We start from the raw sequence: 27188 nt of genomic DNA on the forward strand, positions 1-27188 counted from the left end.
CAGCCTGCTCTGTTGCTGTGCGTTTGACGGTTTGTTTTTGTTTTTGTTTTTTTGAAGAGTGCATATATAAGTGATACTATGCAGTGTTTGTCTTTGTCTGTCTGGCTTATTTCACATAGCATAATGCTGTCCAGGTTCATCCATGTTGCTGCAAACGGCAGCATTCCCTTTTTTAAGTCTGAATAATATTCCATTATATATATAAATACCACATTTTCTTTATCCATTTTTTCACACTAAGACTGTTTCCCTACCTTGGCTATTGTGAGTAATGCTACATTAAACACAGGAGTACCAATATCTCTTCAGGATAGTGATTTCATTACCTTTGGATATATACCCAGAAATAGGATTGATGGCTCATACAGTAGTGCTCTTTTAAATTTCTTGAGGAATCTCCGTCCTGTTTTCCATAGTAGCTATACGTACCAGCTTGCATTCCCACCAACACTATACGAGAGTTCCCTTTCCTCTACATCCTCACCAGCATTTGTCATCTCTTATCTTTTTCATGATAGTCATCCTGGTGTGTAAGTGATAGCTCATTGTGGTTTTGATTTGCATTTCCCTGATGACATGTAGTATTGGTCACTTTCCTGTACCTGTCGGCCCTTTGTCTGTCTTCTGTGGGAAAATGTCTGTTCACGTCCTTTGCCCGTTTTTTAACTGGGTTACTTGGGTTTTTGATAATAATTGTATGAGTTCTTTATATATTTTGGATATTGACTCCTTGTCAGATATGTGGTTTGCAGATATTTTCTGCCATTCCTTAGGTTGCCTTTGCATTTTGTTGATGGTTTCCTTTACCGTCCAGAAGCTTTTTACTTTGAGGTAGTCCCACTTGTTTATTTTTGTTTTTGTTGCCTTGGTTAAGGTGTCTAATCCAGAAAATATTTGCAAAGACCAATGTCCAGGAGCTTATCTCCTTTGTTTTCTCCCAGGAGTTTCAGGTCTTATGTTCAAATCTTCAGTCCATTTTGAGTTGATTTCTGTGTATGGTGTAAGGTAGGGGTCCATCCATTTTCATTCTCTTGCATGTGAATATCAAGTTTTCCCAGCACCATTTATTGAAGACCATCCTTTCTCCATTGTTTATTTTTGGCTCTTCTGTCAAAAATTAATTGATTATAGATGCATGGGTTTATATCTGGGCTCTCCATTCTGTTCCGTTTGATCTGTGTTTCTGTTTTTATACCAATACCATACTGTTTTGATTACTATAGCTTTAATTTAACTATAGTTAAAATCAGGAAGCTTGATGCCTCCAGCTTTGTTCTTTCTCAGGATTGCTTTGGAGTCTTTTGGGGTTCCATACAAATTTAAGAATTGTTCTGCTTCTGTCAAATATGCCATTGGAATTTTGATAGATATGAATTGGCTCTGTAGATTGCTTTGGGTATTACGGACATTTTACAATATCAATTCTGTGTACAGATCTTTCACCTTGGTTAAATTTATTCCTAAGTATTTTCGTGTTTTTTTGATGCTGTTATAAATGGAATTGTTTTCTTAATTTCTCTTTCCAGTAGTTCATTGTTAGCATCTAGAAATGCAACTGATTTTTTAATATTGAGTTTGTATCCTGCAACTTCACTGAATCATTGATTAGTTCTAAAAGTTTTTGTGTGTATGTGTGTGAAATCATTAGAGTTTTCTGTATATAATATTATGTCATTTGCAGAGACGTTTTACTTCTTTTTTTTTTGGATACTTTTTCTCCTGGCCTGATTGCTCTGGCTAGGACTCTCAATACTATGTTGTATAAAAGTGATTAGAGCAGACATTCTTCCTGATCTTAGAGTAAAAGCTTTCAGCCATTTACAATTAAGTATGATATTAGCTGTGGGCTTGTCACACATGGCTATGTTCCCCATATACCCAGTTTATTGAGACTTTTTATCATGAAAGAATATTGAATATTGTCTATTTTTTGCATTTATTGAGATTATCGTATGATTTTTATCCTTCCTTTTTGTATTTCATTGATTGATTTGCATATGTTGAACCATCCTTGCATCCCAGGGATAAATCCCACTTGATCATGGTATGTAATTCCTCTAATGTACTGTTGAATTCAGTTTGCTAAAATTTTACTGAGTATTTTTGCATCCATATTCATCAGGGATGTTGGCCTGTAATTTTCTTTTCTTGTAGTGTCTTTATCTGGCTTTGGTATCAGGATAATATTGGCCTTATAAAATGAATTTGGAGGTGTTCCTTCCTTTTCTATTTTTTTGGAAGAGTTTGAGAAGGATTAATTTTAATTCTTCTTCAGATGTTTGGTGTAACTCCCCAGTGAAGCCATCTGGTCCTGGACTTTTTTTGTTCTTGGGAGGTTTTTGATTACTGTTTCAATCTCCTTAGTCATTATTGGTCTGTTCAGATTTTCTATTTCTTCATGAGTCTGTCTCAGTAAGTTGCATGTTTCTAGGAATTTATTCATTGCTTCTAGGTTTTCTAATTTGTTGGTATATAATTGTTCAAAGTAGTTTCTTGTGATCCTTAGTGCTTCTATATTATCAGTTGTAATGTCTCTTTCATTTCTGTTTTTACTTGAGTTTTTCTCTTTTTTTCTTAGTTTAGCTAAATGTTTATCAAATTTTATGTGTTTCCTCTCTGATCTTTGTGTTTTCTTCCTTCTGCTAACTTGGGTCTTAGATTGTTCTTCTTTTCCTAGTTCTTCGAAGTGTGAAGTTAAGTTGTTTATTTGAGATTCTTCTTCCTTAATACAGGTGTTTATCAATATAAACTTCCCTCTGGCTTTTGCTGCATCCCATAAGTTTTGGTGTATTGTGTTTCTATTTTCATTTGTCTCAAGATAGGTTTTGATTTCCCTTTTGTTTTCATCTTTGACCCGTGTTTTGTTTAGTAGCATGTTAACTCCACATACTTATACATTTTCCAGTTTTCTTGTAATTGATTTCCAATTTCATACCTTTGTAGTCAGAAAAGATGCTTGATAAGATTTCAGTCTTCTTAAATATATTAAGACTGTCTTGTGGCATAATAAATGATCTATCCTGGAGAATATTTCATGTGCACTTGAGAAGAATGTGTATTCTGCTACTGTTTGGTGGAATGTTCTATCTATGTCAGTTAGGACCATCTGGTCTAATGTGTCATCTAAGGGCGATGTTTCCTTATTGATTTTCTGTCTGGATGACCTATCCATTGTCGACAATGAGTATGGAAGTTCCCTGCTATTATTGTATTGCTTGCTATCTATTTCTCCCTTCAGATCTGTTAACATTTGCTTTATGTATTTAGGTGCTCTAATGTTGGGTATATAAATACTTGTATTTGTTATATTGTCTTAATGAATTGACCCCTTTATCATTATATAATGACCTTCTTTGTCTCTTATTGCAGTTTTTGGCTTAAAGTTTATTTTGTTTGATATAAGTATAGCAGCTACCCCTGCTTTCTTTTAGTTTCCATTTTCATGGGATATGTTTTCCATCCTTTCACACTCAGTCTGTGTGTGTCCTTAAAACTGAAGTGAGTCTCTTATACACAGTATATAGTTGGGTCTTGTGTGTGTGTGTGTGTGTGTGTGTGTGTTAATCCATTTAACTAACTTGTGTCTTTTGTAAATTTAGACCATTTACATTTGAAGTAATTAGTGAGAGGTCTGGGCTTTTACTAGTGCCATTTTGTTCATTGTTTTCTGGTTGATTATAGTTCCTTTGTTCCTTTATCTCTTCCTCTCTTCCTTTGTGATTTAATGATTTTCTATAGTAGTATGTTTTGATTTCTGTTTCTCTTTTGTGTATCAGTGATAGGTTTTTGCTTTGTGGATACCATGAGGCTTACATAAAACATGCAGAGCTTGAATTCTTAATCATATAGCTGGATAGTTAGATGAATGAAGGGTCTGGTGGGGAGAGAAGGTAAGTCGCATCCGGTTTGATTAGTCAGAAGGAAACATGAGGATCAGTCTTGCTACAAAGACAAGTAGGAAGCAAAACCACCTCAGGATCCGTGGAGCTATGCTTTACCACATACAGCCATCCCTGAAAGCAGTTACTAGTGTTCCTGGCAGCTTGCAGGAAGGGAGGCGTGAAAACTGACCCCAGCAGTAAGAAGAGTCTTATTACTAGGACTTTTAGACAGGTGGTGTTTGCCAAACTTCTACACCCTATGCCTGCTAAGAGTAGCACAGTGATACAAGAAAACAAACTAAAGGAAACTTGGTTTTCTTTTTTTTTTTTTTTTAAAGATTTTATTTATTTATTCGACAGAGATAGAGACAGCCAGCGAGAGAGGGAACACAAGCAGGGGGAGTGGGAGAGGAAGAAGCAGGCTCATAGCAGAGGAGCCTGATGTGGGGCTCGATCCCAGAACGCTGGGATCACGCCCTGAGCCGAAGGCAGACGCTTAACCGCTGTGCCACCCAGGTGCCCCCGGAAACTTGGTTTTCTTAAACAATACTAGATTAAGACTAGTAGACAGTTTTAAAAGAAAATAAGAGATTATAATTAGATATTGAACAGCCTGTGGTATTGGCTAAATTCATGGGATGTCATAGACATGTTTTCTCCCAAAGTTATTTATTATGTTAAAATATTTTTAGGAGAAAATTTGACAGATTTTGATCCTACTGTTTATCTTTTATCTTTAAAATTTCATAGATTTTTATTAAGGTTTTTTTCAATGATTTCATTTCCAGACTGAAGATTATATGTAAGATATAAGTTACTAACTTTTATTATACTGAATTACAGTTTCTAATTAGAAAATAGTGTTGTGTTATTATTAGTAGTAAATTATTAAATATAATTATGCCTAGCAGACATTTTCACTAGCAATAACAATGTTCATAGAATGTTCAAACCCATTTCTTGTTCTAGAGCTCACTGTACCAAGAGTTCTTGAAATAAGGGATCTACATACATTTTTGTTTGTTTGTTTACTTTTAAGCAAACATTGATTGATCTGAACCTAGACTATGGTTAATTTAGAAATGCTCTTATGTTATTGATTATTATTGGCTAATCATTTTATTTGAGGAGGGAAAAACAGTTGAACCCTTTTTGGACTGAGGTTCTTTTCAGTACATTTGGGCCATTTTGAATATCACTTCTCGTTTGGTACCTTAGAGAGGTATAAAGGGTTGGATTTGATAAATGATAATGTTCCCCAGGTTACACCTAAAACTACTTTCTTCTAACCAAGATGCCCATAGAAGTTTTTTCTAAACATTTGCTTCTTCTGAATGGGTAGATGGATGGATAGAGAAAATCCTTACTTAAAGGCAAATTGTTATAGGTAGTTATTATTTTCTAACTAATCAAAGTTTTAGAACTTGAACCATAGTTAGAAATTGATACTGCTGCTTTATATTCTGTGTTATTCATCAGATTACATTTTCCACACGTTACTCTGTAAAAAAACAAAAAACATTTCTGGTCACTCATGAAAAGCAACAAGACCAAAATCTTTCAGAATTACTTAAGAGTTTTTTTTTTTTTTATCATGGAGAATATTAAAAACAAAAAGGCATTTGGAACTCTTCATGGTTCTAGATTGAGGTGACTAGTTTCAGATTTTTGTGGTGTGTTTTCTTCTTTGTGTCACTCATGTAAGAATTTCTGTAATGCATTTTTCTCCTGCACCGCACACATTTAGAATAATAGCAGATGCGCTTAATTACCGTACAGCGTTGCCTGCTATCCCCTCGCATTGCTGAAGGCTCTTCACCCCCCACCCGCTTGCAGAGTTAGCAAGGCTGGCAGGCCGGCAGGTAAACTAAGAACACCCCCCTCCCCGAGGCTGCCTCAGACATCTTGCTCCTGCCCACCATGGTACATTTTTAGATGAGTTCATTGTCAGAGAACTTCAGTCACAGCCTTTTTTTTTTTTTTTTTTAACATAAAGGCCAAAGTTTAAGTCAAATAGAGTTGGAAAACTAAATCACTAACACTGTTACAATTATCATGGAAAGGCATTTGAGAAGTACAAGGTTTGTAATAAGCAACGGGATGCCATTTTGTGATTTTCCTTCCCCCAGGAAGTTTCGTGAAAGGTTTATTAAATACATAATCTCAAGAATATCTCTTTAGTTTCAGAGATAATTCTCCTAAAGGTGCTTTTTAAAAATTACTTATTCTGATAAGCTGTTTTTAAATTTTAGGGATATCCCTGTGGATTTCAAGTACATAGCAGAGCCCAGTATGCACTCGATGCCTGCAGTGACTTTGTCGCCAAATGGTGAGTGAGTAGGTAGAATGTGGTTTTAAATGAGCCTCGAAGACAAAGTGTGATTTCTGTATTCAAAAGAACTCTGGCCTTTTCCTCCTAGGGGAAGTCTGTCACAGGGCCATACTTGTATAAGGAAACCTTTCAGTATTAGAAATAGTCACCGGTTTTCATCTGTGAGTCACCTCACCCATTCTCTTGGTTTTAATAATATTAATAATAATAATAATAATAATAATAAACAGTGAATTGCAGCTAACATTGACTGAACATCTAAGGATTTCCCTCTGAGGATCAGGGTTTTGTTTTTTTTTTGTAATAATTCTCCTTCCAGCAGAATCATGTTCAATCATTTAGTGATTTATTGTGAGCTCTTTTTCTTTCAGAGGATAGAAAATTTTAATCTGGTTCCCCATAATAAGAATACTTTAGCAATTTACTATAAAAGATTTTCTGAGCCAAAATAAAAAAGATAAATGCATCTACTACTGTTTTCTATTCAATAGTGCATTGCCTTCTAAGTACAAAGTAATATGCTGACAGTATACTGGTAGCATTATGGCTCTCCATGCAGGTATTAGAGTGGGGGGTCTGGTGTTTGGGCAACACTGTCATCAGAGCCCCTGTTCACTCCCATATCTCCTGTGAGCGTGCAGCAAGGAAGAGGAGGCAAGAAAGAGTTTGCTCTCCCGTCGAGGCGTCTACCACAGGCAGATCAGGGATCGTTTTGTCAAGTGCCCTATGATTTTGATGAGAAGAGCAGCCTAACTGGGTCCTATTCTGATAACCACCACATCGTATACTGTCACATTTGTCTCTCTCTACACTTTCTGTAGTGTATTTTTACACTGCCCATTACAAATATCGAGCCCATCTTGAGCAAGGCTATTTACGCTCTCAGGCTGAATACTGTTAAGAGCGTTCCCGTAGTTAATAACGTCTGCAAGCACATCGGATGCAAGAAGATACTACAGTTCAGGCTCTAGAGACTTTGGTGACTCTTGGCGAGATAAAAGCAGTTTGGCCTTTCAGGAACAGTTCCGATAATTTTTTTAATCGTATCTCTTTTTTTGCATGGTTTTATTTAATAATCCTAGGTTTTCTCACCTAGCGTTAATCTCCTTTTTCCATAATTAATGCAGATAAGTCTCTTTTCCCCCATGGTTCTCTTGTCTGTACTCACTCCAAATTAATTTCATTTCATAAAGTTTTACTTTAGTTCTGTTAATGCTAAACTCAGAATTTCTGTATATCCTTATTCAAACAAAAAAAGCTTTTATATGAAGAGTGCTCAACAATTTGGGATTATCTGAGCAAAATCCATTACTTCTTTATATATAAATCCCTCTTGTCAGCGACAAATTTGTAACACTTTACAGATAGTATGGTAAATTCATTTTCCTATTATTGTAAAGTAATTGGGAACAAAAGAATATTAATGTCTGAACATATTTAAAATAAAGTCTTTTTAGAATTTTCAGTCTTGCTCTAACTTGTCTCATTTATTGAATTTACAGGGAAATGGCTAGCATGCCAATCAATGGACAACCAAATCTTAATTTTTGGAGCACAGAACAGATTTAGATTGAATAAGAAAAAAATTTTTAAGGGCCATATGGTAGCGGGTTACGCTTGTCAGGTGGACTTTTCACCAGACATGAGGTAAGTTTAAATCTCTTCGTGTGTTCTTATATTCAAATGTGATGACATAACTAATGTCATACAAATAGTAACACTTTAAAAATCACTGTCACGTATGTGATCACGTGATAACTATGCAGAGTGTCACACTGCCTGATAGAAAGACAAGAGCAAGTTATGAAAACTGCATGTGGCTTTTTGAAGTTCTTCAGCGGGTCTCTTAATCTTGCTTAGTCCTGTGCCCTTTAACCACATCATAAGTTCCTGTCTACACGGGCTGTGCCGTATGTTCTCTCCTTTCCTCACGAGGCTCGGAGGACTGTAGTCACTGTAAGGCTGTGATTAAACCCTGGCAGCACTAATTCTGTACTGCGGTGTTGACATTAACAACTCCACTGCAGCTTTTCTGTGGTGAGACCTCAGATCCAGCTCTTGACTCTTTCTCGGCCGCACTATATTTGCGAAGCCCAGATGGAGCCTTTCATTTCCCCATTCTTAGCTGAAACAGAGAGAAAGAAGTAATCCAGAAATCTCTGTAAGCTTGTATGTTTGGCTGGGTAATGTACCTTAGACTCCTACCTCCAAGTCAGTCTTAGACATTTTCAAAAGATGTTGAAGCCAAAAAATAATTTGGAATGTGGTCGAGTCTGACTACGGTAGAACGGGTATCCCGGGCTCTGTGTGAGGCTGGTTCCCCTGCACTGTTTCTGATTGTCTGAAGAGTGATTTGATACTGCTTTTAATGTGGCCCCTGGGTTTCCCAACCTTTGGGTTAATACATTTTTCACTCACAGATTGGTAGCTTGATGGGGAGGGTTTTTTGGTGATGGGTAGTAAGGAGGGCACGTATTGCATGGTGCACTGGGTGTTACACGCAAGTAATGAATCATCGAACTTTACATCAAAAACTAGGGATGTACTGTATGGTGACTAACATAATATAATAAAAAATATTATTAAAAAAAGAAGTTATAGACTGCTTTATGCTCAACCTTGTTATTCTCACTGAGTATTGTATATTCACATTGACCTTTTTTTTTTTTATGTTACTGTGAAAAAGATAAACTCTCTTTTCCTAATCCCCTTTGTCAGTTTAAGGTGTTTGAACAATTTGAATTTATTTCTCTTCCCATTCTAGCTACGTGATTTCAGGAGATGGAAATGGAAAATTGAATATCTGGGACTGGAAGACCACCAAACTCTACAGTCGATTTAAAGCTCACGATAAAGTGTGTATAGGAGCAGTGTGGCATCCTCATGAAACATCTAAAGTCATAACATGCGGTTGGGATGGTCTCATTAAATTGTGGGATTAATGAGATTAATCCTTACCTAGGGTCATTTTTGATCCGGTATCATATTTAACTATATTTAATTATTAAATGTGTTGGATGACAACTTGCTTTACAAATTATGATTTCCATACATGGCCTTATGAAGTTGACCCATTGTTTAAAAATATTTTTTTTTTGTAAAGTCGGCTCATATAATTTCATTGGCAACTTCATTTTGTTCTTTATAGATGTTATTTATACAGAGAATGACCATTGACTTTCTATGTGGTGAGTAGTTGTTAGCAGGCAGTTTGGGTTTACCCCCCTTGACATACTGCAAGGATCTGTTTGGAGTTGAGGAAGAATCCCTGGTGGATTTGGGGTTTTAAAGGAGGTAATATAAATAATGATGAATAATTCTGAAAGGCACCATGTTTACCTCTTCAACCAAAAGGGAAGTAAGGAACAGGGACGATGTTAATGTGAATCTGAAAGAAGGTAAAACTACCCACAATTACTGTTCCCATTATTTTTGGTGGGTCAAGTTCAAATCTTTTGGATTCAGGAGTTCTATTTTTTATGACATATATCGTATGTTTACTTGTAAGCCAGCAATCTTCTCTGACTGCAGCATTCCTCTAACTATTAAACAATGGGAAATAAACAGTCCAGAGTTTTTTCTTTGGCTTTCTTCCCGATCAGTATAGACAGGACTATATATAATCAGAGAATTATGTTATTTTTGAAGGTGAAACTCAAGAGAATTGAGTCAAGACTTTGAGTTTTATTTGTATTTACTATCTGTAAGGACCTGGCTACACTTCCAGAAATCAGGGTCTCCTAGGTCATCGATTCATAGATGTTACTACTGAAATACTCCTCATAGGAGATGGGGTATGAGGGCATCGTCCAAAATGTCAGCTTGTAGTTTCTTTGAAGTGATATGTTTTATCTTTAAAATTATTCTGATTTTGCTTATGAATATATGCAACAGAACTTTTTAAGATTAGGAAAATTTTAACTTCTTTCCAAATCTTTGAATCAAATTGACACTCCAGGAAGATGGCTGTGGTTCCCCAGTTTGAGAAGCAATAACTGGTTGGTTTAAAAAAAAAAGTTTAAGAACTTCAGATTGTGAAATCAAGATAGCCTCTTGAATATAGTAGCTAACAGCATTTTGGTTGACAAGCCGTTTCTCCCGGTTTATTACAAATCTCTGTTGTAAGATATTTGAATGTGCTTTGAAATATTTCAGTACCATGCTTAAAAACATTGGTTCATAGCTGCTCAGAGTGCTGACTTGGAGACCAAAATCATGTTGAATGTTGAGATCCTAAGGGCATTAGCTCTGCGTCCTGGGCTGTTGATAGCAATTCATGCTCCTTGGGCTTCGAACTTCCATTTTTAAAAATTAATTTTTAAAAAGGCCTGGTATAGATGACCTGGCACTATGGCCACATATAAATAAATTTCAAAGAAGAAAATAGAAAAAGAGAATAAAAAATGGTAAGATGTTATTTTGGGGCACACAGACACTCAGAGAAATAAGAATGCACTGCCTGGCTGCTGCCTTTCTGTATCTGCCAGGAAGAGGGGCGGCCACTTCCTGAAGACGAAGCAATTTGCAGAAGAGCTTTTCTTTAGTCCCAGACCACTGGTGTTAACAAATGTGAATGATCGCAACGTGATGGGACAGAAAGAATTAATCATACATTTAAACTATCTTGTTCAGCATCAGTGTTGTATATGTTACAAATCATAATTTCTAAATCTGGATTTATTTTATTGTGTTTTTGACTGTTTCTAAACTAAGTAACTGTATATAAAAGTTGTCTCTTTTTTTAAAAAAAAGATCGTATTTTTAAATAAAGCATTTTTTCTAGAAAGTGTTATCAAAATTTTCATTCTTAGTCTTAAGTCTTAACTGTTGAGACAACAAATTAAACCATCTGCAGATTTTAAATGGGTCACTTTTATTTTATGGGGAGAAATGATGCTTTAGAGATGGGGATGATATACTAATATGGTATATTAATGGGTTTATTCTAAAGAACATACTAAGAAATACAGGGCAGCGTGCTGAGAGCACACAGATTAAGTCTAACACATTCCATATTCACTTCGTGGTGGCACAGGGTTCGAATTGCACCCATTTCAGAGTACACAAACGAGTGGGGTTCTTTTCCAGCTTAAAAAAGTCTCAAGATCATGTTGTTACTGGAATTAAGTAGTTACCTGCTAGCCTGTTTTCCTCACTGCAACCTTTTTATCACACCCAGGACAGATTTCCTTCCTAAAGATTAGAATAAAAGTGATGCTTACTGAAAGTTTTAATCAAATGAATATTTAAATATTGAAGGACAAGCTGGGAATATTTTGTCCTAACTCAGGAGACAGTTTTAAGATAGGGAACAGGGAATAGCATCCAACAGGCACTTCCCTAAGTAAAAAAGTATAGAGTGATTCTTAACGATGCATTGTGAGGCTGTCCTTATTAGCATGTTTATAAATTACCAGAAGGAAAACAATGGTGAAATAGTAAACTCTTGAATGACAGCCGTAAGGACTGCAACACTAGCAATGATTATAGATGGCTTTCCTTGAAGAACAGTGTTTCTCAGCACAGACTGAGAACCATCTGCATCAGAATCACCCAGAGATGGTGTTGCTCACTGAGATACAAAAGAGAAGAAAACGGACTTAGCTGGAGGAGCCATAATGAATTCAGGTATGGAGAAGGCACGTGCGAAGTACCATCCAGGTCCACATACCCATCAGTAGTATTCAATTTGGGTCTCAAGGTGAGGCCTAGGGAACACCAATGTTGTGCGCCATCAAAGATGCATGGTTTACCTGGCAGCATTCTCTCTTAGTGGATCATACAGCAGTCGATGAAATAGAGTAGAAACAAAGCAAGTGCTAAGGGACCTATGAAGGAGAAGAGATGATCCAGTAGAAAGATGGTTCTATCGTAGCACGTGGCTCAAAATTCATGAGAGCCCATGAATTTTCAGAGAACACCCATGTTCTCAAATGTTCATTTGATCAGTCAGCAAATAAAATGAATGAACTAACAAAGATTGCAAACCAGAAATATATATTTATATTAATATATATATTTGAATGTATATTAATGTAAATATACAAAAATATGTGTATACTCATTCACTGGGTCAAACTCAGCACTTTTAGCAAGGTCCCCAGTGGATACACACTATAAGGATGAGAACCAGTGGAGTAGAGTCTGAGTTTATCTTGAGTATTTCAGAAATGGCACTGTTTAGTACACATAAGAGAAATTTTGCTAACCAGAAATAAATACGTGTGTGGCATGCATGTACATTTAGGGGTGTGTGTGTGTGTGTGTGTGTGTACAGAGACCCTGAGATCATGACCTGAGCTGAAATCAAGAATCAGACAAATGCTTAACTGAGTCACCAGGTGTCCCTCCCTCAATTATTTTTTAAATAAATATTTTACTTTCCTCATAGTCTTTGAAATCAGGTGTGTATTTCACACATAACAGCACATTTCAATTTAGACACTAAATATCAGATATTGTACCTGTTTCACACCAAGTCGATTTACATGTCCAAGTTGTTGCAAATATACCTGAGTTTTCTAATAATTGAATTAGGTAGAAGTTTTTAAATTTTGGTTAATTAAAAGGAAATACAATTTACAATTCAGGTCCTCGGTCACATTAGCCGCATTCGAAGTGCTCAATAGCACCCTGCGGCTACTGGCTGCCATATTACACAGAACAGGTCTAGCACCACTTTTTATACCTATGGCTCAAATATTCAACTTCACTGCTTCATCTTCGGAAAGGAATCTAAGGTTCAGACTACTCAAAATATGTTAAGAATATAAAGTTTTCTATGCTACATTTTGGGTAGTTTCCTCAGGTTTATCTTCCAGTTTGCTTTGCAGTCTCTTCAGCTTTGTCTAATCTGCCTCTGAATCCATTAAATTTGTTCCAATGACTTTCCCTTTACAGAAGGTCTAGTTATACTTTTTTTATATTTACCTGTTCTTCATATATCATTTTCTTAAGGTTTCTGTATAGTCTTTCATGCCTTTAATCATTTTAAACAATTTATATTCTACTTTAAGACTTACTATGTCAAGCTCTGGGGCTGAAAACCCCAGCGTTTATTGTGTCTGTCAGCTGCACCTCGCAGTAGGCCACTTCCTTGTCAGCTAGAATTTTTTATTAGGAATTCATCTTAAGTGGGTCTTGTTTCTTCTTTTTCGAAGAAATCCTTTGTAGCCTGAGTTGAGTCCCTTCACAGTGGTTTTACATTAGTTTCTGCCATATACCCTGACCCTCAGTTTTTTATCTTAATTTCTCAGCTTACGGTTTTCCTCACCATGAGATTAGTACAAATTCAACTCCTTCAACAGGCCAGAGGTTTCAAATTCTCCTGGGAAAATTCTGTTTCCTCCCAGAGCTATAGCAAGGATAGGCTCTCTTGTGTTGGGGGTGGGGATGAGGGAGGGAGGTTTTTTAGGACTCTCGAGTTGAGGTTATGTGGCCCTCCCAGGGTCCCACTGCGCAGGCGTTCTCCATGCCAATCCTTTCCCCCAACACAGCCTTATCTCCGCACCCCTGGTACACCCAACTCCTAGGACTACCGCAGAGCGGGTTCCTGCTCCAGCTGTCTGGCTAGGCTCCCTCTGAGCTTTGTGTGTCTGAAGATTTTTCTTTCTTGGGCATTACATATAATATATACATATTATTCTTTCTTGGGCCATACACACAAATGTCTATGTACATATGTACACACACGTTCACACATACAGAAGGATCACCATAGATACACATACTTAATCTAGTATCTTCAGACAGTGCCCCTTTGTGAGTATATTCTGTAAACAGCTGTATAAACCAGTACAGTCTGAAAGATTCCGGGTTTTAGAACCCTGTGAGTGTAAGCGCGTTATCCAAAGACGTACTTGGCCTGAGGGCCCTTCATTTGATTGGAGAGCCATTGGCACAGATTCCTCTCTTATCCGGGCCTTTTCTTCTGAATAAGCACATCATTTGGATTCTTCTGAATTTATCCTAAGGCTTCTCTTTATAGCACACAAACCAAGAAATTACCCTACCACCGTCTAAGCCTTCTCTAATCACAAAATTCTTAGAAGAATGAGATCTTTGAGCTAGAAGAAACCTTAGAAATAAAAAATTCCAACCTAAGATAAGCGAATAGGCCAAGGAAGGTGATCTGCCCGACGCCACACAGCTAGTCAGCAGCCGTGGCGAAATCGTCCTCCTTTCATCCGACCTTTCTGCCTCCTCCACATAGTGCGACTTAGTTGCGTATTTTTTAAATTGTCAGATTTGTGGCATAATCTTCATGGCTTCCAGCTTGCTCTCTCCGAGTTAGGTAGTTCAAAAGAAACACTCAGCTACTGAGACTAGTAAAACAGAACCTAGAGGAAGACAGTCTCTTGGCCTCTTCCGTTAGGGTGGAGCCCCATCATTTTCTCATAACTGTGCCCAGAGGAATGTTGCTCGGTTTAAAAAGCATTAGTTGTTTTTTTTTTTCAAAGATTTATTTATTTATTTGAGAGAACATGTGTGCGCACACACAGGGGGGAGGGGCAGAAGGAGAGGGAGAGAGCAACTCAAGCAGACTCCATGCTGAGCGGGGAGTCCACTGCGGGGCTCGATCCCACGACCCTGAGATCACAGCCCTAGCTGAAACCAAGAATCGGATGCTCAACTGACTGAGCCATGCGGACTCCCCATAAAGCATTAGTTTTAATGAAACTAGCATGTTCCCACATAATGCTAACATAAAGTGTGACGTTACGCTTGCCTGATTTATTTTCCTTAAGGACAGAAACATAATTATTTAAAGAATTTCAATATTTTCCGAATTTAGGCATTTTAAGAATACATTGAATCTTTGGATTATGATTTCATGTGATAAGTAAAGTTCAAATAACTCTTTCAATAAGAAAAAGACATTTTTACATAAGGTTAAGTGTGTTTCTGAATTCATAAAGCAGGAGCAATTGGCTAATACAAAAAGAATTATGTTATTGCTTAAAAGGCAAACATAAACTTATCTCCAGCCAAAAACAACAATTATATTAATTGAGCCTGGAGGTATTGTTGTATTGTCAAGAATAATAATCTGTTTTAATGAGGGCTTCGTTTTTAATCTGAAAAATATGATGATGAGGCCGGCTCCCTGCTATTAATCCAAGCTTTGCCAAACCCAAACGTGTAATACTTAGGAAGTACAAATCTCATACTGTATTTACTGTATCTAAAATCACATAGCCAAGGCAGAAATGGCTTACATGAATAATTAATTTGGGCTAAACACTGTAAATTCATGAATTTACTTTTGTTCTACCCTAATGTAGATCAGGGGACCTTCAGTGACTCCTAACAGACGTTTGTTTACTTCTTCCTGACTTTCTTCACTTTAACATATCAAATAGTTACAAATATTTATAGGATAACCTGTTACAACTGCATCAAATACAATCACTGTAAGAGAAGGGGAAAGGGAAATTTTTTTCTGAGGCTCTAATTTTGAATAGTGACACAGTGTGTGCAAAAAAGGTGATTTCTGAATCTCTTACATATGTCTCATAGGTCTTTCACCTAAATAAGGTTTTTTTAATCATTTGAAGAACATTGTTAAATTTATATTTGCAGATTCACTTAGGAGCATTGCTCTGGCGAGATGAGGCTCATGTGTCTGCAGGCTGAAGACTACTTGGAAAACAAAGGAAACACACTGCATCTCCAATGGACTGTGCCCTTTCTAAAGCCCAAGAGAAAAGTGCCACACAGTGGGACGAGCCAGGGCCAAGAGCTGCTTCCAGGCCTTGCAAGAGCTTTTCTGGCAACCTGAAAGGTTGATGGAGAAGTTGCTGGGTCCCCATATTCTTTCAGGAAGCCTCCATTTGGCAGGCATGTTTTAATTAAGTAGATCATTTAAACTAAACCTATATGCTACAAATGTCCCAACTCTAACAGATTTGCAGGTCTGATGTTAGCATATTTGTAGTTTTTCTCCCTATTTACTAATAAAGAAGCAAAAATATGTCCTTTAGGAGAAGCATCTTACGTCTGCTGGAGGCTATTGAGGCAGCCCTGCGGAGGGAAGGGGACGAACCAGCACAGGCTCCGGATCTGAAAGACAGAGTTGGGGATTCCTACTCTATCATCTACTAGTGGCCTCATCTGAATAAGCTATTTAACCTCCCAGAGTTTCCTCACTTGTATAATGGGAAAATTACACTTCCGTACGGGGTTGCTGGGAGAAGTAGGAACCATCTCTGCCCAGTGCTGGGCACATAGGAAGCTCTCAATAGCAGCTCTTGACTTGGCCTCTTCTCTGTGTTCTGCTTGCATTGCTGTTGTGGGGGTTACGGTGGTGGTGGTTCTTGTTTTGCCTTCCCAAGCAGGATGTTCCCAAACAGCAGTGCCATGGTACCCCAGACCCTTTCTCGTGGCCTACACGGGTAGTTCTCCACAGTGGCTGGCTTTGCGCCCGAGGGGACATTTGACACTGGCTGCAGCCATCTCTGGTTGTCACAACTGAGAGGGGAGGGAGGGAGGTGCTCCTGGAATCTAGTGGGGAGGGCCGGAGATGCTGCTGAACATTCCACAAGGCACGGAACAGCCTTCCCCCCCCCCCCAACAAGGAATTATCCAGCCCAAAATGGCAGTCTGTGCGGAGGTTAAGAAACCCCAGCCTACACAATAAGCATAATAAATTTTAGAGGCAGGGAAACCATAGCAACAGTCAGAATATTCATCATAAATTTCAAACTATCCATGAAGGGAATGAAGGACAGTCTTAGAAATAAGCATAAAATAAGTACAAAAAACTATTGAACAAGCTGCCTTGTAGGTGGGTGTGGGTGGGTGTGTTTGTGATTCATTTTGAATTTGTCCTTTTTTTTTTTTTCCTTAACAGTACAGCCATTCTTGCTTCAGACATATATATAGTGTGACAAAGTCAATGTTCTGCACCACCAATCTGGAAGAAATGGGGACTTGGCCTGTACAAAGGGGGCTTTCAGTGATTCCATCAATCTTCAATCCCCTGAATTAAAAATCTTACTGGAGGGGCGCCTGGGTGGCACAGTGGTTAAGCGTCTGCCTTCGGCTCAGGGCGTGATCCCGGCGTTGTGGGATCGAGCCCCGCATCAGGCTCCTCTGCTATGAGCCTGCTTCTTCCTCTCCCACTCCCCCTGCTTGTGTTCCCTCTCTCGCTGGCTGTCTCTATCTCTGTCGAATAAATAAATAAAATCTTAAAAAAAAAAAATCTTACCAGGGGAGTGTACATACCTAAGATCTGATGAGACTGGACACAAGACGAGTACGCTTCCTACTTCAGTGTGTAAGAAGGTTTACGAGGTTTAATGTGTAAAAAGGTTTATTGTATATTCTTCAGTGTATATAAGTTTAATTAAAAAATAAAAGAGAGAATCTGATATAATCCAAGCAGGAACTGGACTAAAGTTAACTTTGTTTTCGAGGCAGTGACCCCATGCACACTAAACATTAAACCACCTCAGAGTTTTTCGTGGACCCTTTGTGCTTTTGAGATACCTATGGACACGGAGAGCAGCCTGCCACTTTAAATCACACTGATTCAAGCTGGTTCTCCCATCTCAAAGATTTTGACTAGTGTACTATGAGTTTTAAAATAAAAAACTTATTTGTGTTTTTAAAAATCCAGAAAGTCTTGTTCCCTTTTGAACTGAAATGAATAAGATCATCCCACTCTACTATATTTTGGTTTCTCACTTGAGGGAATGGCATTTTCAAACCACTGCAAGAAACAGAAAGCCAACTCAGGGAACATCTGGGGTAGAAGGAGGTAAAGAAGGATAAGAAGGAATAAAATCTAGTAGCAGCCAGCATTCTACTCTCTCCCCAAATTTCTTGAACAAACAATGTATGCATAGTTTTCCTGCTCTCTCGTGATGTAAAAAAAATGCCAGAAAACATAATTTATAATAAGGTAATAATTTGGTTTATTTTTATGCTATTTAATTGACTTATTTGGAATAGAATTTTTGAAAATCATTCCTGGGGATAAACATCTAATCCCGTAAATAAAAATGATGGAGATCATTTGAACTACTGAGAAGCTACATTTTCTGTTTAATTTTTAAAAATATAGAAAGGATTGGCGTTACTGAAACACTAGGTAAGCATCCCAGGAAAGAGACAGACTTTGGCTCTCAGGCCACGGTCTTCTAACAAATGCCAGTTGGCAGTAGAGAAAAACTCACTTGATCTTTGACATAATGTATTAAAAAAAAAAAAGATTTGGCAGCATAGGCAAGGCTGTGGTCGAGAAATCAGGTTTGAAGTCGGTGAAGGCAATAGCAAAGACACCCGATTTCTGCTTTGTGCTTAGTTTCATAGAAACAGCAGGGGATTTAAGGCTGTCTGAAAAGAATCCTGAGTTGAAGTTCTTCAGAGTCTGGTCTTTTAAACTCAGTGACAGAATTTGGTGTGTCTGAGTCCCCAGACTCCAAGAATCAGGGGTGCTTATAAAGCCACAGCATGGCCTCAGCAAAGGAATGACTGAAATCTACAAGTCCTAAAGAATGTCATGGGCTGGGTGAGTAAGAAAAACCCTCAAAGAGGGGAGTGAAAGTCAAAGGAAAGGCCCTATTTTAAACAGGAAGCCACAAACTTAAGAATCTCATCAACCCGGTAAAAATGGAAATGTTATGTAATTTCTTCTTCATGTTGGTGGATTCATGGATTTTAGATGCATGATGAATTTTAGGGAAAACAGATAAGTGGGGGGTTATCTTCCCAGTTAAAACAAAGAAGGAGGCAAACAGGCGAAAGGCCTGGGCTTTGGGCAGATGGAGATGGACGACTGTGGCACTCCTGTATCCATCCCACCCACAGGTGTTAACTGTGTCCCCTACCACAGGGCAGGTGCCAGGCTACGTGCACTACAAAGGCAGTAACACAACCCCCTCCTGGAGCAGCTAACAGGCTAGTGGGAGGAGACTGGACAAGGACACTGATCATTAGAACGCTGGGTATGCCTCGTTCTGCAGTTATTTCCTGGAGTTCTCAATGAGGTCCTGCACCCTAGGTCCATCTTGTATTCACCCAGCTCAGAGTATAACAGCTACTTGCATTGAAAATGTCTTTCTTCAGGAACAGCTGGGGTTTAGATAGATCTTTGTAACTATGAAAAAGCCTGAAACCCTTGAGTTCTAACTCTTTGAGGAGGCTGTACCAGAAACGCACGACACTACTGTCACCGCCACTGACCTCAAACCCGGGCCAGTGGAGATGAATCTCAAAGGTGAGCTGTCCAATTTGTTCCAGGACATCTTCCAGAATAAGATTTTCTAAAACTTTCCATTCCGCACTCTCCAGATCTGCTTTGAGAACATCAATCTGTAGCAAAATGATGAAACGAGATTAGCAGATTCAATAAATGCTGTTAAAAATACCATCTTGACATCAGGAGTATCGCTGTATGACTAACCACCTCCTCCGAAAGCAGAATGTTTCAAGTTTTAGAATTAGCGGTCTTTTTCAGGGGCCACTAATGACATGCATTTTTTTTTTAATATTTTTTATTATGTTAGTCTCCATACAGTACATCCCTAGTTTTTGATGTAAAGTTCCATGATTCATTACTTGCATATAACACCCAGTGCTCCATGCAATACGTGCCCTCCTTAATACCTATCACCAGCCTATCCCATTCCCCCCCCCCCCCTCCCCTCTGAAGCCCTCAGTTTGTTTCCCAGAGTCCACAGTCTCTCATGGTTCATTCCCCCTTCTGTGTACCCCTAGACATGCATTTTTTTTTTTTTTAGATTTTATTTATTTATTTGACAAAGAGACAGCCAGCGAGAGAGGGACACAAGCAGGGGGAGTGGGAGAGGAAGAAGCAGGCTCCCAGCAGAAGAGCCTGACATGGGGCTCGATCCCAGAACGCTGGGATCACGCCCTGAGCCGAAGGCAGACGCTTAACGACTGAGCCACCCAGGCGCCCCTAGACATGCATTTCTAACCTCACTCCACACCAAATGTTAATATACAAATAATGAAATGCCAGTCGGAAATCATAACGGACCTTCCTACTCTCCGCCCAGTGGGAATAGATGCCTGCGAAGGAGACGCTGGAGCCTGTGTTTCATGGAGCTGCGTGCCCACAGCCTCTCCCCGACATCCTAGACCCTGCTCGCAGGAACCCAGCCATGTCAGGACAGCAGGGTGGCCCACAGGGAGGGACAGACAGAGGGCCACTGCCTGCCGGGGCCACCTCACAGACCTCACCCCTCTCCAACTGCTCAGGACTGGAAGCCAGGGAGAGTTCTCAGGCATCTGAATATCAGACTCGTAAAAATCTATTATTATCCCATGATTTCTTTTAAAGCTATACACCAGCACAGCATCTTAAAGAGGGGGAAAAAAGGCAACACCATTCTCTGTTCGTTTAATGACCCTAAGTTCACATTCCAGGTAAGATGAAATGTAGGGACAAGAGTAGGATAGGAGAGATTTTGCAATTAATTAAGTTGTAAGAATCAGCTCATTTTTGCTGGCTTTGTTATTAGAATAGCAGAACCCAGAATGCCTCCAGAAAGCAATGAATGCTACTTACTCACTGAGCGCTTGCGTGCGCCGGGCACCGTGCAAAGTGCTTCGCCTGCAATATCCGCTTACTCTTCTCAACAATTCTGCAAGCGTGATTCTGTTGCTATCCCCATTCGAAGTTTACAAAACCAGACTCAGAGAGTAACCCATCCCCGGTCACATAGCTGGAGGGGCAGTGGGGACATGTGGACTGAGTCTGTCTACATGGCCCCTCTTCTTAACCACTACACAATGCTGACTCCCCATAAGCCACAAGAGGAAAAAATGGTAACTCAGATTCCCTAAAAGGCTTTTAGTTTAGAAAATAAGGTGCCAAACCGGGGATGTACTGTATGGTGACTAACATAATATAATAAAAAATCATTAAAAAAAAAAAAAGAAAGAAAATAAGGTGCCATTAGAGAGTGGATAAGGGCTCTAGGAATAGAAGTCCTGTTATCAATATCACCAGTTTACATTTGCAAAGCACTTTACAACTTAGAGAATTACTTTCTACATACATAATCCCAGTGAAACAGCCCTGTATGCAGACAAGAGGCCTTGGTAAAAATGACTTTGGGCTGCCAACATTGCTTGTGTGATTTCAGAGTTGGGTGGACGAGAAGATGCATAGGATTTCGACATAATTGCTGCATAATGGTCCTTGCCCAGTATCCTGACATCCCAAGGAAGGTGCTTTCTTTCACTGTCTTGCCTCGGACAGTAGCACCTCATGGTCCACCTGGGAAAGAGTGATGGTAACACCTCAAGAATACCAAGAAGCCTCAGAATAGTCTAGATATCTGTAAACCAGCCTGTCCGAACACAAAGAGAAAAAGTAAAATGAAAAACAAAACAAAAAATTCCTTTCTTTTCTGAAAGGAACCGAGCAAAAGCAGACTCCAGGCACAAGGCTAATATAATTCTTGTGAATTGGACACTCAAAAGAATTAACTCACTCTTTTTTTTCATCTCTGCTGCCCTGCCACTTTCTTGACTTTGTTTAATCATTGAAATTTTAAGCAGAATATTCCTGAATTGGGGTAATTAAACTGCCAAAAGAAGTATGTAATTAAAACTTTACAAAATTATCTAATTAGTACAGAAAATATCCAAAACTTAAAATCAACATCTCATGTCAATTCACATAGTTAATTTTTAAAAATCCTTATAGATGTATTTCTATCATGGTTTTCTTTTTTTTTTTTTTTAAGATTTTATTTATTCATTTGACACAGAGAGAGATAGCCACTGAGAGAGGGAACACAAGCAGGGGGAGTGGGAGAGGAAGAAGCAGGCTTCCAGCAGAGGAGCCTAACATGGGGCTCGATCCCAGAATGTCAGGATCATGCCCTGAGCCGAAGGCAGACGCTCAACGACCGAGCCACCCAGGCGCCCCTCTATCATGGTTTTCTGTGAGTTCGCATATGGTGAATGTGATCAATACATGAAAGTATTAAATGGACAGGGCAAAGTCAATTAGCCTGCAACTGACCTAAAAACTACGTTTTTAGATAGAGGAATATATGTGTCATATTTTTTTCCAACCATATTTTTAAAATAAGCTATCAATCAGAAGTTATGAGCAACAGGGGAAAAAAAACCAAAGTAGGATAAATCATAGCAAATATATGCTTCCTGTGAAAATCCAATTTTCACTTACAAAACGCTATCCTATCGAAAGAGCAGAAAGTATTTTCAAATACGACAACATTGCCAACCCCTTTTGATTCCAATGACTGGAAATTCTCCACTTCAATCAGAATCGAGTAGGTTGATCTAAATCACGAGGCCCAGGATGGCGCAGGACCGAGGAGCTCATAAACCTCTTCCCCGCTTCCAGCCTGAGAGCACAGCCAGCCCAATGCTGTGAATAAAACATGGGTTTCTTTCCCTGTGTGCTTTTCCCATTTTTTGTATTTCAGAACGTTCTATCACCACAACTCTTTTGCAAACGTAATTTCCATTACTACTGCGTAATGCATCCACTATTATTGTTTGTATAAGGCACAAAACTTTGTCGCATCGGGTACGCCACTTTTAAGATACTAACATCAGCTTTCAACAGTCATGGCCCTAAAAATCACGCAAATGATTACATCGGAATAATCAAGTGCCAATCCGAATCCAGTTAGGTTATATCCGGTTTCTTGAGAAAAACAACGAGGTGTGAACTCTCTGTAAACTCCGGAATAACGAAAGACATATTCATGGGAGGGAAGTGTCTCAAAGGAGGGTAGGTCAAACAACCTACCCGTTACAATTTCAGCGGCATTAAAGAGGTCCTCCTATCAAAAAGTATCTCCTTACCCTTGTGTCTGGAATACCCAATAAACCTCCTTTCACAGAATTTTTGAGGAAATGGGCATTTTAATTTTAACTGGGTGAAGGTGGAGGCCGTTTGGCAGCCCCCTCATCACAGCACGAGCTGATGTCTGTGTCCCCCACCCGACGCCGCAGAGAAGAGGAAAAGCGGGTCCTGGCCTTGTACTAGTTCGCTAGGGCTGCTATTAGCAAAAAGGACCGCAAACTGTGCAGCTTCAGCAACAGTACCGCCCCGTCTCATAGTTCTGGAGGCTGCACGTCTGACATCGAGGCATCCGACGGCGTCGGGTCCCCCAAGGGCTACATGGGAGAAGCAGTTCTGTGCCTCTCTCCCAGCTCCTGCTGGTTTGCTGGAAGTCTCCGTCATTGTTCGGCTTCGGCGTTGCTCTGACCTAGTTCTTCATCGTCACATCGTGTTATTTCTTCATCTACCCGTGGCCTGCACCCAAATTTCCCCTCTGTAGAAGGACACCGGTCATATTGGGTGAGGGGCCCGGCCTGCATCAGTATGACCTCACTGAAGCTAATTACATCTGCAGGGACCCTGTTTCCAATGAAGGTCACATTCTGAGGTCCTAGGGGTTAGGGCTTCAACATGGGAATCTGGGAGCGCACAATTCAAACGACAGCAGTGTTTGCGACGCTATCACTGCAGGCTGTAGCAAGGCGGTGTGCGTTCCGGAGCCAATTCCCCGTCAGTGCCCGGGCTAAGTGTCCCGTACCAGAGACCCAAGGGCCAGCGACTCTCGGAGGCAACTGTGGCTGCTGTCCTGCCAGTCCCTACATCAGCCAGCCCTGACAGCTCCAACTTCACAACATCCAGGGCAGGTCAACAGGCTCCAAGGCCAACTAAAACCACCATCGTAAAACCCCTGTGCTTCGTTCCCTGGTTCCTTCCCGGCCACACAAGCAGGCCCAGCAGGTGAACTTTGTCTTTGGCACGCCCCTCCCAATTCCCTAGCCGCTTCCCTCTTCCTCCGGGAACTCAGCAGGCACTCAACACCCTCATGCCTGCGGCTCCCCACCTGAGCCCTTTCCCCTTCCAGGGGACCCCGCAGCAGGATAGGCAGACCGCAGCGCACACGGCAGCACCTGTACAGGACTGGGTCTGGGACTGCCCAGCATCGCTTCCACCGCATTCTATTGGGCAAAGCAAATCACAAGGCCAGCCCAGATTCAAGGTGAGGTGAAACAGATTCCAGCCCTTGAGGGGAAGAGCCCCGCACACAGAAAGGAGGAGACAAACTGTTCATGGTTGCAAATAATTGACCCCAGTGATCAAAAGCAATATTCAAATTTATATACAAATCCATGAATGAGCCATAGTATTAGGTGAGACATGAACCTTTGCTGAACACAAGCAACACTCCACGAAAAATAAATAATAAAGCCTTTATTCATCCGAATAGTATTAAAGAAGGGACATTCATTAAAACATGGCATTTGCTATTAGATCTGCAACATGGACGGCACTGGAGGAGATAATGCTAAGTGAAATACGTCAAGCAGAGAAAGACAATTATCATATGGTGTCTCTCATCTATGGAACATAAGAACTAGGAAGATCGGTAGGAGAAGGAAGGGATAAAGAAAGGGGGGGTAATCAGAAGGGGGAATGAAGCATGAGAGACTATGGACTCTGAGAAACAAACTGAGGGCTTCAGAGGGGCGGGGGGTGGGGGAAGGGGACAGACCGGTGATGGGTAGTAAGGAGGGCACGTATTGCATGGTGCACTGGGTGTTATACGCAACTAATGAATCATCGAACAGTACATCAAAAAAAATAAATAAATAAAAATGTTTAAAAATACCAAATTAATATTAAAAAAAAAAAAGATCTGGCTTTCCTTGGAAGTTGACAAAGAACCTGGGATAGCCAACAGATTAGGATGACTAATAAAGAAAATACTGAAAAGGACAAGTAAAATAAATGTGTCTAAGTCTTAGATACTGTATTAGTATACCAGGGCTGCTACAACAGAATGCCGCAGACTGGGGGGCTTAAACAACAGACATTTATATCTTCTCTCAGTCTGGAGGCTGGAAAGCCCAAGATCAAAGTATGGGCAGTTATGGTTTCTCCTGAGGCTTCTCCTTGGCTCGCCCCAGCTGCTTCTGCACTGTACCCTCCTACGGAATTTCCTCCGTGCTCACGCTCTCCTGGTATCTCTCCGTCTTCTTATAAGGACGCCAGTCTTACTGGATTAGGGCCCTACTCTCATGACTTCATTTAACTTTAATTACCTCCTTAAGGGCCCTACCACCAAATACAGTCACACCGAGGGTAAGTGCTCCAACCTATGAATTGGGCCGGGGGTTGAGGGGCAGGTAATAAAACAGGTGTTTTTGTTAGAGTCTATTTAGAGGCAACCAGTATTTCCCCACAAAGAGTTTTAAAATACATCCCTGTTGCTGTTATGGCAGCCTGATTGCTGGAGAGCCCGTAGTTCCTCCTTTGTGGTTAATGGCTAACTCCAGTTCTGGGGAGTAAAAATGTGAGTCATAGAGACTGTGGCAGATTTTCTTTTCCAAAAGATGGTCTCACCACTAATTCCCATCTCCTGCTTTTCTACGACATGGCCTTGACCCTCCTCTAATCAAGAGATGGAACTGATGTTCCCTCCCCAGGGATGATTTCATGGGATGCAACTTACACAGCCGCATGAGGTCCCCCACATTGAAGGGCTCCATACTTGGCTTAATGCTCTGCTGTCACGGACTTGAAATTCTTCCTAAGTTTTGAGCAAGGGACCCTGAATTATCATTTTGCACTGGGCCTCACAAATTACGTCTCCTGTTCTGTGATGCTCCCCTTGAATCTTGATGGGCTTGTTACCATTGGCTAAGAGTAGGTAGAAGTGGTTCTAGAGGATATTGAAGCCTGGCCCATAAAAGCTTCTACTTTGTTCAGTGGTACACTCACACTTGAAAACTTTAGCCCCCATGCAAGGTGTCTGACTGTCCTGAGGCCACGGTGCTATGAGAAAGTCCAAACTAGCCCTTGCAGAGAGCCCACATGAAGAGGCCCCACATCAGTATGAAGAAGGGGATGCCTGGCCAACCCTGGCTGCTCCAGCCATCGTCTGACTGTAACCCCAGGAGAGACCCTGAGCCAGAACTACCCAGCAGGCCCCTTCCCAAACACCGACCCCCAGAAACTGTGACAATAATGCAACTATCAATCACTGTTTTAAGGAACTTGAGTTTTGGGGATGACTCATTATATAGCAGTAGCAACTAGAACAGAGACCAAGTACTATTCATGCAAAAGTCAGAGGTTACTTATACAGCTTCAAATACTATATATTTCAAAGCTGTGATTCCTAGAAATTCATATATATTTAACCAAAAATATTCTGTTATTAAAAAATCAATACATGGTCATTATTTAAAAATTAAAATTACAGATAAGAAAAAAGAAAAGGAGTTAAAATACCCTTAATCCAGAGTTTAAAAGAGTTAACTCTTGAATACCTGGTGTATTTCTTGCTAAACATCATTCTTTGCCATAAACACACACACACGCAACACACATATCACAGCATAACAGGCATAATTCAAACCCACATGTTGTTTATAACATTAGAATCATAATGTGTTTTCAAATACGCTTTTTAATGTAACAATGTAACAAACCATGAATATCTTTCCAGACCAATAAACTTCCGTCAAAGTGTTCTCTGTGTCCCTGGGGGATTTCACAAGCCTGTGACTGAGGGGGCAGGGGCCCCTGCAAGAGTGTCGGAGATGTGGGGGAGCCTCTGGACCTGCTACCTCGACTCAACAGGACCAACTCCCCTTTTCTCTCTTTTATATATTTGGACTCCCTCGCAAATTCTTACTTGAAGAAGAGCCTTCCAGCCAAGAGAAATAGTTTGCCTCCATCTATAACATATTTTTAAAGGACTTTTATACTGGTTTAATTTTCTTAACCAATCCAATCCCCTTCTTTCCAATTGGATATGGCCCACGGATGTGATCAACAAGCCTGGAGCTAAATATCTAAGTATGTTCTCTTATTGTCTTAGAATAACTATGCTCCCAGGAGCGAAGTAACATGTGCAAAGGACAGGCACTGTTCACAACTTTTAAATTTTTTTCTAACCTGTAGACCCTTCCTGAACCTGCTCTTGGGAAACTGA

The 27188-nt window shown here is 39.9% G+C and overlaps 2 protein-coding genes across 2 annotated transcripts in view; one reads left to right on the forward strand and one right to left on the reverse strand.

The window, feature by feature from the left end:
* CDC40 (cell division cycle 40) overlaps window positions 1-10993 on the forward strand; it is a 51322-nt gene extending 40329 nt beyond the window's left edge. Inside the window, exons 13-15 of the mRNA XM_008706223.2 lie at window positions 6134-6210; window positions 7716-7860; window positions 8978-10993. Of these exons, the coding sequence (XP_008704445.2) occupies window positions 6134-6210; window positions 7716-7860; window positions 8978-9155 (400 nt within the window). The 3' untranslated portion in view covers window positions 9156-10993. The remainder of the gene's footprint in view (window positions 1-6133; window positions 6211-7715; window positions 7861-8977) is intronic.
* Window positions 10994-17515: 6522 nt separating this feature from the next.
* Window positions 17516-27188, reverse strand: part of METTL24 (methyltransferase like 24) — a 97078-nt gene continuing 87405 nt past the window's right edge. Inside the window, exon 5 of the mRNA XM_040627632.1 lies at window positions 17516-19530. Coding sequence (XP_040483566.1) covers window positions 19216-19530 — 315 coding nt within the window. The 3' untranslated portion in view covers window positions 17516-19215. The remainder of the gene's footprint in view (window positions 19531-27188) is intronic.

This window comes from Ursus maritimus, unplaced genomic scaffold (assembly GCF_017311325.1).
Source record: "Ursus maritimus isolate PB19 unplaced genomic scaffold, ASM1731132v1 scaffold_13, whole genome shotgun sequence".
Taxonomy (NCBI): domain Eukaryota; kingdom Metazoa; phylum Chordata; class Mammalia; order Carnivora; family Ursidae; genus Ursus; species Ursus maritimus.